Source organism: Corvus hawaiiensis (genome assembly GCF_020740725.1).
Source record: "Corvus hawaiiensis isolate bCorHaw1 chromosome 32 unlocalized genomic scaffold, bCorHaw1.pri.cur SUPER_32d, whole genome shotgun sequence".
In the NCBI taxonomy this organism is placed as follows: Eukaryota; Metazoa; Chordata; class Aves; order Passeriformes; family Corvidae; genus Corvus; species Corvus hawaiiensis.
Genome location: NW_025963252.1, coordinates 1,949 through 12,377, shown reverse-complemented (window position 1 = coordinate 12,377; position 10,429 = coordinate 1,949). Strand labels below are relative to the sequence as shown.

General features: G+C 58.4%; 1 protein-coding gene across 2 annotated transcripts; it reads left to right on the top strand.

Annotated features, from left to right (window-relative positions):
• The first annotated feature begins 399 nt into the window (after positions 1-399).
• Positions 400-10,181, top strand: ILVBL (ilvB acetolactate synthase like). Of its 2 annotated transcripts, XM_048293103.1 has the most exons (5): positions 3,038-3,651; positions 3,695-4,425; positions 4,561-4,674; positions 5,094-5,295; positions 7,929-10,181. In XM_048293103.1, exons 2-5 carry the CDS (start codon positions 4,417-4,419, stop codon positions 8,531-8,533), a joined length of 930 nt encoding a protein of 309 aa, XP_048149060.1. In that variant the 5' UTR covers positions 3,038-3,651; positions 3,695-4,416; the 3' UTR covers positions 8,534-10,181. The 2 variants fall into 2 exon arrangements, with proteins under 2 accessions (XP_048149061.1, XP_048149060.1); XM_048293104.1 differs by lacking the exons at positions 3,038-3,651; positions 3,695-4,425 and adding an exon at positions 400-490.
• Positions 10,182-10,429: the final 248 nt, after the last annotated feature.

Here is a 10,429-nt window from a genome sequence, read left to right as displayed (position 1 = left end):
CAAAATGAGACCCTCATGGGTGACCCCCTGAGACCCCCCCCCCCCAAAAAATGCCCCCCTCCCCCCACGGGACCCCCCCCCCCCCCCAAAATGGGACCCCCAGAGGGCCCCCTCCATTTTAAACCCCTCCCCCAACGAGACCTCCATGGCCCCCCCCCCCCCCCCCCAAAATTGGGGACCCCGCTCCGAGGGGGTCTCCCCTGCAAAGCCACGCCCCTGACCACGCCCCTTCGCCATTCCCCCTCCCCCTCATTCCTGGCCCCGCCCCCCTCCCGCAACCCACCAATCAGCGCTCGCTGCGCGCGGCGCGCGTCGATGACGCCATCGCGCCGACCCGGAAGCGAGAACAGTGCAAGGTACAAGGGGGCAACACGCGACTTTAGGGGAGCGTGGGGTGGGCGGGGCCTGAGTGGGCGTGGCCGCCAGGGGTGGGCGTGGCCGCCAGGGGTGGGCGTGGCCAGGGCGGGCGCGGCTCTTGCTGGAAGCGCAGGTGAGGGGACATCGGGGTGGACATCGGGGGACACCGGGGGACACCGGGGTGGACACCGGGGGGGGTCCCAGGGCACTGGGGAGGGTCGTGGGAAGCGGGGGGGACACGGGGGACACGCGGGGGACACGCGGGGGACACGCAGGGGACACGCGGGGGAGTCGCTGGGCATTGGGGGAGGGTGGTGGGAACGGGAGAGGGGACACGGGAGGGGTCAGAGGACACAGGGGGGACACGGAGGGGACAACCGGGGGCTGTCCCCGGTCATTGGGGGCGTCCCGGGAAGCGGGGCGGGGACACGTGGGGGGGGACACTCAGGGGGTCAGCTGGGGGTGACCATTAGGACAGAGGGGACAATCGGGGTCTGGAGTGACCATCAGGGCAGGGGTGGCCTTGGGGACGGAGGGAGGAGGTGGGGACTGGAGTGGCCCTGGGGGCGGAAGGGACAATGAGGTGGTGTGGGTGGCCTTGGGGACAGGGGTGGCCTTGGGCACAGGGGGACAGTCGGAGGTTGGGGTGGCCTTGGGACATGGGGGACAATCAGAGGACAGAGGTAGCCTTGGGGACATGAGGGACAGTTGGGAGTTGAGGTGACCTTGGTGGCCTTGGGGACAGTGGGGACAGAGGTGGCCTTGGGGACATGAGGGACAGTTGGGGGTTGAGGTGACCTTGGTGACCTTGGGGACAGGGGGGACAGAGGTGGCCTTGGGGACATGAGGGACACTTGAGCGTCTGGGTGGCCTTAGGGACAGGGGGGATCGTCAAGGTGTGGAGTGACCATTAGGACAGGGGGGACAGTAGGGGACGGAGGTGACCACAGGGGTGGAGGGACAGTTGGGTGGCCTTGAGGACAGGGGGGACCATCAGGGGACAGAGGTGGCCTTGGGGACCTTGGGGACAAAGACCCCAAGAACTGCCCCAAAATTGGGGATTTTTGCCCAGTTTGGGCCCTTTTGGCCCAGTTTTTCCCCCCTGCTGGGTTTTGGGGCAAAAAGGAGGAATTTGGGATCAGGGAGGGAAGGAATTCCAGGAATGTTTGGGGGAGGGGCGAAACTTCGTTAGGGGTGATTACACTAATGGGCTGGGTGGTTATGCAAATGAACTGTGTAATTATGCAAATTTGCTTCGTCGTTATGCAAACGAGGCATGCAGGGGTGTGGGAACCTGGAGGAACTAGGACTGGTTTAACTGGGACTGGTTAAACTGGGTTCAGTTAATCCAGGGTTTAATTAATCCAATCTGATTAATTGAACTGGGTTTAATTAATTTGGGTTCAGTTAATCCCATCTCTATTAATCCGGTTTTAATTAATACAAGTTTAATTAATCTGGGTAAATCAGATTCTGTTCACTGGGGTCCAGTAATCCCAGCTCAATTAATCCCAGTTCAATTAATCTGGGTTTAATTAATCCAAATTTAATTAATCTGGGTAAATCAGGTTCAGTTCACTGGGGTCCCTTAATTCCAGCTCAATTAATCTGGGTTTAATTAATTCAAATTTAATTAATCTGGGTAAATCAGGTTCAGTTCACTAGGGTCCATTAATCCCAGTTCAATTAATCTGGGTTTAATTAATGCAGGTTTAATTAATCTGGGCACAATCCACTGGGCTCCGTTAATCTGGGTTCGGCCAATCGCAGCTCAGTTCATCGGGGTTTAATTAATCAGGCTTTAATTAATTGGGGTTTAATCAATCCAGCTTCAGTTCTCCTGGCTTTAATTGATCGGTGTTCGATCAATTTGGGTTTAATTAATCCGCGTTTAATTAATGCAAATTCCGTGCGTCACCGCGCCCTGGGGCTGTTCCGTGGCATTCCATGTCCCCAGTGTCCCCCAGTGTCCCCAGTGTCCCCACTGTCCCCAGTGTCCCATGTCCCCAGTGTCCCCCAGTGTCCCCAGTGTCCCCAGTGTCCCATGTCCCCAGTGTCCCCCAGTGTCCCCCAGTGTCCCCACTGTCCCCAATGTCCCATGTCCCCAGTGTCCAACAGTGTCCCCAGTGTCCCCAGTGTCCTCCCTGTCCCCAGTGTCCCCCAGTGTATCCCAGTGTCCCCAGTGTCCCCCCGTCCCCAGTGTCCCCAATGTCCTCCCTGTCCCCAGTGTCTCCAGTGTCCTTCCTGTCCCCAGTGTCCTCCCTGTCCCCAGTGTCCCCCAGTGTCCCCAGTGTCCCCAATGTCCATGTCATTCCCTGTCACTCCCGGTGTCCCCAGGGGTTCCCACGATGTCCCCAATGGGTTCCCAGTGTTCCCAGTCAGTTCCCACAGTGGCCCTGGGCAGTTCCCGGTATCCCCAGTGGGTTCCCGCGATGTCCCCAGTGGGTTCCCAGTGTCCCCAGTTGGGTTCCCGGTGTCCCCAGGGGTTCCCACAGTGTCCCCAGTGGGTTCCCGCGATGTCCCCGGTGGATTCCCAGTGTCCCCAGGGGTTCCCACAGTGTCCCCAGTGGGTTCCCGCGATGTCCCTGGTGGATTCCCAGTGTCCCCAGGGGTTCCCACAGTGTCCCCAGTGGGTTCCCGCGATGTCCCCGGTGGATTCCCAGTGTCCCCAGGGGTTCCCACAGTGTCCCCAGTGGATTCCCAGTGTCCCCGGTGGGTTCCTGGTGTCCCCAGGGGTTCCCACGATGTCCCCGGTGGATTCCTGGTGTCCGTAGGTGTTCCCATGGTGTCCCCAGGGGTTCCCACGATGTCCCCGGTGGATTCCTGGTGTTCCCATTGGGTTCCTGGTGTCCCCAGGGGTTCCCACGGTGTCCCCAGGGGTTCCCACAGTGTCCCTGGTGGGTTCCCACAGTGTCCCCAGGTGGGTTCCCACGATGTCCCCACTTGGTTCCCGGTGTCCCCAGGGGTTCCCACGGTGTCCCCGGTGGGTTCCCTGTGTCCCCAGGGGTTCCCACGATGTCCCCAGTGGGTTCCCATGATGCCCCCAGTCAGTTCCCACGGTGTCCCCATTGGGTTCCCGGTGTCCCCAGGGGTTCCCACGATGTCCCTGGTGGGTTCCTGGTGTCCGTAGGTGTTCCCACGGTGTCCCCAGGGGTTCCCACGATGTCCCCAGGGGTTCCCACAGTGTCCCCACTTGGTTCCCTGTGTGCCCAGGGGTTCCCACAATGTCCCCGGTGGATTCCCGGTGTCCCCATTGGGTTCCTGGTGTCCCCAGGGGTTCCCACGGTGTCCCCAGTGGGTTCCCACGGTGTCCCCAGTGTGTTCCCGGTGTCCCCAGGGGTTCCCACGGTGTCCCTGGTCGATTCCCGGTGTCCCCAGTGGGTTCCCGGTGTCCTCCAGGTGTTCCCACGGTGTCCCCAGTGGGTTCCCATGATGCCCCCAGTCAGTTCCCACGGTGTCCCCATTGGGTTCCCGGTGTCCCCAGGGGTTCCCACGATGTCCCTGGTGGGTTCCTGGTGTCCGTAGGTGTTCCCACGGTGTCCCCAGTGGGTTCCCGGTGTCCCCAGGGGTTCCCACAGTGTCCCAGTTGGGTTCCCTGTGTCCCCATGGGTTCCCACAATGTCCCCAGTGGGTTCCCATGATGCCCCCAGTGGGTTCCCACGATGTCCCCATTGGGTTCCCAGTGTCCCCAGGGGTTCCCACGATGTCCCTGGTGGGTTCCTGGTGTCCGTAGGTGTTCCCACGGTGTCCCCAGTCAGTTCCCACGGTGTCCCCAGGGCTTCCCACGGTGTCCCCAGTGGGTTCCCGGTGTCCCCAGGGGTTCCCATGATGTCCCTGGTGGGTTCCTGGTGTCCGTAGGTGTTCCCACAGTGTCCCCAGTGGGTTCCCACGGTGTCCCCATGGGTTCCCACAATGTCCCCAGTGGGTTCCCACGGTGTCCCCAGGGGTTCCCATGATGTCCCTGGTGGGTTCCCGGTGTCCCCAGGGGTTTCCACAATGTCCCCAGGGGTTCCCACGATGTCCCCAGTTGGTTCCCAGTGTCCCTGAGCAGTTCCCACGATGTCCCCGGTGAGTTCCTGGTGTCTCCATTCAGTTCCCACGATGTCCCAGTTGGGTTCCCGGTGTCCCCAGGGGTTCCCACGATGTCCCCGGTGGATTCCCGGTGTCCCCAGGGCTTCCCATGGTGGCCCCATTGTTTTGCAGTCCCCTCCCATGGATCTGGTGGCTGGACTTGGCTGTGCCTGTGCCGGGCTGGTGGCCCTGGCCCTGCTGGTGGTGGCCCAGCGCCTCGGGCTCCTCTACCGCCTGTGCCACAAGGTCTGGGGACATTGGGGACATTGGGGATTGCGGGCATGATGGGGACACTGGGGCTGGGGGACATCGGGGTCAGGGGGACACTGGGGGGACACTGGGGATGGGGGACATTGGGATCAGGGGGACACTGGAGGGACACTGGGGGGACACTGGGGATGGGTGACATTGGGGACTGGGAAGGACATTGGGGACAGGTGCCACCGGTGCCACCACTGACCCCGTGGTGACCCCATGGTGACCACAGGTGGGATGGGTGGGACCAGGGGGAGATGGGCACAGGTGGCACGGGTGGGATGGAGGACCCTGGGGACAGGTGTCACCGGTGTCACCGCCGACACTGGGGATACTGGGGGCACTGGGGACCCCGCTGCCCCCATGGTGACCCCTGTGGTGACCCCACGGTGACCTCGCTGTCCCCCCAGGTGGACACGGCGAGTCCCCGGCATGGCGGGGAGCTGGTGGCCGAGGTGCTCCGTGCCCACGGGGTGCGGTTCCTGTTCACGTTGCCCGGGGGCCACATCTCGCCCGTGCTGGTGGCCTGCGAGAAGCTCGGCATCCGCGTGGTGGACACGCGGCACGAGGCCACCGCCGTCTTCGCCGCCGACGCCGTCTCGCGGCTCTCGGGTCAGCACCGGGGACATTTCGGGGGAGGGGGTGTCCTCGTTTGTCCCCGTTTGTCCCAAAGGGGTGGTGGTGGCATGGGGAGGTGACCCCATGGCCGATATCTCCAAGGGTTTTGAGGTGTCCCTCCTTGTCCCACCATGGTGGCTCCTGCGTGACCTGAGAGGGTTTCAAGGAGTTTGGGGTGTCCAGGGTGGGATTTGTCCCCATTTGTCCCAAAGGGGTGGTGGTGGCACAGGGAGGTGACCCCATGGCCAACATCTCCAGAGGGTTTTGGGTTGTCCCATCTTGGTGGGTCTCGGGTGACCTGAGACTTTGGAGTGTTCGAGGTCCTTCCAGGGTGGAGTTTGTCCCCATTTTTCCCCTCCCAAAAGGGTGGGGACAGGACAAGGAGGTGACCCCATGGCCGATATCTCCAGAGGGTTTTGGGTTGTCCCATCTCAGTGGGTCTTGGGTGACCTGAGAGGGTTTCAAGGAGTTTGAGGTGTCCAGGGTGGGATTTGTCCCCATTTGTCCCCGTTTGTCCCAAAGGGGTGGTGGTGGCACAGGGAGGTGACCCCATGGCCGACATCTCCAGAGGGTTTTGGGTTGTCCCACCCTGGTGGCTCCTGGGTGACCTGAGAGGGTTTCAAGGAGTTTGGGGTGTCCAGGGTGGGATTTGTCCCCATTTGTCCCCGTTTGTCCCAAAGGGGTGGTGGTGGCACGGGGAGGTGACCCCATGGCCAATATCTCCAAGGGTTTTGGGGTGTCCCTCCTTGTCCCACCATGGTGGCTCCTGCGTGACCTGAGAAGGTTCAAGGAGTTTGGGGTGTCCAGGGTGGGATTTGTCCCCATTTGTCCCCGTTTGTCCCAAAGGGGTGGTGGTGGCACGGGGAGGTGACCCCATGGCCAATATCTCCAAGGGTTTTGGGGTGTCCCTCCTTGTCCCACCATGGTGGCTCCTGCGTGACCTGAGAAGGTTCAAGGACTTTGAGGTGTCCAGGGTGGGATTTGTCCCCATTTGTCCCCAAGGGGTGGCGGTGGCACAGGGAGGTGACCCCATGGCCAACATCTCCAGAGGGTTTTGGGGTGTCCAGAGTGGGATTTTGTCCTCGTTTGTCCCCTCTTGGATCTCATCCATCCTTGGTGCCACCTTGGAGTCATCTTGGCCCCATCTTGAAGCCACTTTGGTGCCACCTTGGAGCCATCTTGGAGCCACCTTGGAGCCACTTTGGTGCCATCTTGGAGCCACCTTGGAGCCACTTTGGTGCCATCTTGGAGCCACTTTGGAGCCACCTTGGAGCCACTTTGGTGCCATCTTGGAGCCACCTTGGAGCCACTTTGGTGCCACCTTGGAGCCACTTTGGTGTCATCTTGGAGCCATTTTGATGCCACCTTGGAGCCACTTTGGTGTCATCTTGGAGCCACCTTGGAGCCACTTTGGTGCCATCTTGGAGCCACCTTGGTGCCAATTTGGTGTCATCTTGGGGCCATTTTGAAGCCATCTTGGTGCCACTTTGGTGTCATCTTGGTGCCACTTTGGGGCCATCTTGAAGCCACCTTGGAGCCACTTTGGTGTGACTTCGGCATCATCTTGGAGCCAGCTTGGTGCCACCTTGGGGCCACTTTGGTGTCATCTTGGAGCCACCTTGGAGCCATCTTGAAGCCGCCTTGGGGCCATCTTGGCGCTACTTTGGAGCCATTTTGGCAGCATCTTGAAGCCACTTTGGTGTGACTTTGGTGTCACCTTGGAGCCACCCTGGTGCCACTTTGGGGCCATTTTGGTGCCATCTTGAAGCCACTTTGGTGCCGCTTTGGTGTCACCTTGGTGCCATTTTGGGGCCACTTTGGCGCCATTTTGGTGCCATCTTGAAGCCACTTTGTTGTGGCTTTGGTGCCACCTTGGTGCCACTTTGGTGTCATCTTGGAGCCATTTTGGTGCCATCTTGGAGCCACTTTGGTGCTGCTTTGGTGTCACCTTGGAGCCACCTTGGTGCCACTTTGGGGCCATTTTGGGGCCATCTTGGAGCCACTTTGTTGTGGCTTTGGTGTCATCTTGGAGCCACCTTGGGGCCATCTTGGAGCCACCTTGGGGCCATCTTGGCGCTACTCTGGAGCCATTTTGGTGCCATCTTGAAGCCACTTTGGTGCCGCTTTGGTGTCACCTTGGAGCCACCCTGGTGCCACTTTGGGGCCATCTTGAAGCCACTTTGGTGTGACTTTGGTGCCACCTTAGAGCCACCTTGGTGCCACCTTGGTTCCACTTTGATGTCATCTTGGTGCCATTTTGGAGCCACTTTGGTGTGACTTTGGTGTCACCTTGGAGCCACCCTGGTGCCATTTTGGGGCCATCTTGGTGCCGCTTTGGTGTCATCTTGGAGCCACCTTGGTGCCACCTTGGTGCCGCTTTGGTGTCATCTTGGAGCCACCTTGGGGCCATCTTGGCGCTACTTTGGAGCTATTTTGGTGCCATCTTGAAGCCACTTCGGTGTGGCTTTGGTGCCACCTTAGAGCCACCCTGGTGCCACTTTGGCCCCACCTTGGAGCCACTTTGGTGTCATCTTGGTGCCATTTTGGAGCCACCTTGGGGCCACTTTGGTGCCACCTTGGCCCCATCCATTGTCCCCTGTCCCACCCCGTCCCCGCTGTGCCCCCAGGTCGCATCGGCGTCGCCGCTGTCACCGCGGGCCCCGGTGTCACCAACACGGTGACGGCCGTCAAGAACGCCCAGATGGCCGAGTCCCCCCTGCTGCTCCTGGGCGGCGCCGCTGCCACCCTACAAAAGGTGGGAACATCCCAAAAAAGCCCTTCCCAAAGGGAATTTTGGGGCAGTTTCTTTCATTTTGGGGTTTTTTTCCCCTCATTTTTGGGGGGTTTTCCCTCATTTTTTGGGGTTTTCTCTCATTTTTGGGTCCCGGTGTCACTAAAAAAATGGGAATTTGTTCTCCGGGGTAGAAAATCCGGCGTTTTTTTGGGGATTTGTCCCCAGATCAATGACCAAAAATTCCTGGAATTCATGGAATTAGTGATTGTTCCTCATATTTTAATTACGTATTCATCACATCCTCAAATCCATTCATTTATGCAAATTATTCCCATCAATTCTTTTGGATTTGAAGGGGTTTTGAGGGGGTTTGGGGGCATCCCAAAAAATCCCTTCCTGACCCCAATTTTGGGGTGTTTTCCCTTGGTTTTGGGGTCCTGGTGTCACCGAAAACTGGGAATTGACCATTCCAAGGAATTTGTTGAGGTGGAAATCTGACGTTTTTGGGGGGAATTCTCGTTTTCCTGGGGGAATTCCCATTTTTTTCGAGACCATTCCCGGTGTTCCTGAGGGAATTCCCATTTTCCTGCAGCCGTTCCCAGTTTCCCGAGGGACCATTCCCGTTATTCCTGAGGGTCATTACTGTTTTCCCGAGGGCATTCCTGGGAATTCCCAGATCCCAGAGTGGGAATTCCCAGATTCCCGAGGCCGTTCCTGAATTCCCACTGCCATTCCCAAATCCCCAATGTCATTCCCAGATTCCTGAGACCATTCCTGTTATTCCCGAGATCATTCCCGTTTTCCTGAGGGCATTCCCAGGAGTTCCCAAATTCCCAACGGCCATTCCCAAATTCCCAATGGCCATTCCCAAATTCCCAGTGCCATTCCCAATGCCATTCCCATTATTCCTGATGTCATTCCTGGATTCCTGATGTCATTCCCAAATTCCCGATACCATTCCCAATGCCATTCCCATTATTCCCGATGCCATTCCTTGTTCCCGGTGCCATTCCCAAGTTCCCGATGCCATTCCCAATGGTCGTTCCCGAATTCCCGGTGCCATTCCTGAACTCCCGATGCCATTCCTGATGGTCATTCCCGAATTCCCGGTGCCATTCCTGAATTCCCAATGCCATTCCCGTTGTTTTCGATGCCATTCCCGTTATTCCTGATGCCATTCCCAAGTTCCCAGTGCCATTCCTGATGGTCATTCCTGAATTCCGGTGCCATTCCTGAATTCCTGGTGCCATTCTCCTTATTTCCCGATGCCATTCCTTGTTCCTGGTGCCATTCCCATTATTCCCGATGCCATTCCCAATGGTCATTCCCGGTGCCATTCCCGGATTCCCATGGTCATTCCTGAATTCCCGGTGCCATTCCCGGATTCCCGGTGCCATTCCCGTTATTCCTGATGCCATTCCCGGTGCCATTCCCGAATTCCAATGCCATTCCCGAATTCCCGGTGCCATTCCATTGCTTCCGATGCCATTCCCGTAATTCCCAGTGCCATTCCTGTTCTTCCCGATGCCATTCCCAGTGCCATTCCCGTTATTCCCGGTGCCATTCCCATTGTTCCTGATGCCGTTCCCATTATTCCCGATGCCATTCCTGATGCCATTCCTGTTATTCCCGGTGCCATTCCCGGATTCCCGGTGCCATTCCCGTTATTCCTGATGCCATTCCCAGTTCCATTCCTGAATTCCCAATGCCATTCCCGAATTCCCGATGCCATTCCCGTTGCTTCCGATGCCATTCCCGTTATTCCTGATGCCGTTCCTGGTGCCATTCCCGTTATTCCCGGTGCCATTCTGGATTCCCAATGGTCATTCCTGAATTCCCAGTGCCATTCCCATTGTTTCTGATGCCATTCCCGTAATTCCGGTACCTTTCCGAACTCCCGGTGCCATTCCCGGTGCCATTCCTGTTCTTCCCGATGCCATTCCCAGTGCCATTCCCGTTATTCCCGGTGCCATTCCATTGTTCCTGATGCCGTTCCCATTATTCCCGATGCCATTCCTGATGCCATTCCTGTTATTCCCGGTGCCATTCCCGGATTCCCGGTGCCATTCCCGTTATTCCTGATGCCATTCCCAGTTCCATTCCTGAATTCCCAATGCCATTCCCGAATTCCCGATGCCATTCCCGTTGCTTCGATGCCATTCCCGTAATTCCCAGTGCCATTCCCAAATTCCCGGTGCCATTCCCGTTGTTCCCGATGCCGTTCCCGTTATTCCCAGTGCCATTCCCGGTGCCATTCCCATTGTTCCCGATGCCATTCCCGTTATTCCCAGTGCCATTCCCGTTATTCCTGGTGCCATTCCCATTATTCCTGATGGCCATTCCCGGTGCCATTCCATTATTCCCGAGGCCATTCCCAATGGTCATTCCCGAATT

What these genes read in the sequence shown, in the direction of transcription:
- ILVBL (XM_048293103.1), top strand. An exon ending in TCTACCGCCTGTGCCACAAG is followed by an intron (nt 4,675 to 5,093) that starts GTCTGGGGACAT and finishes CTGTCCCCCCAG; the next exon opens with GTGGACACGGCGAGTCCCCG. An exon ending in CGCCGTCTCGCGGCTCTCGG is followed by an intron (nt 5,296 to 7,928) that starts GTCAGCACCGGG and finishes CTGTGCCCCCAG; the next exon opens with GTCGCATCGGCGTCGCCGCT.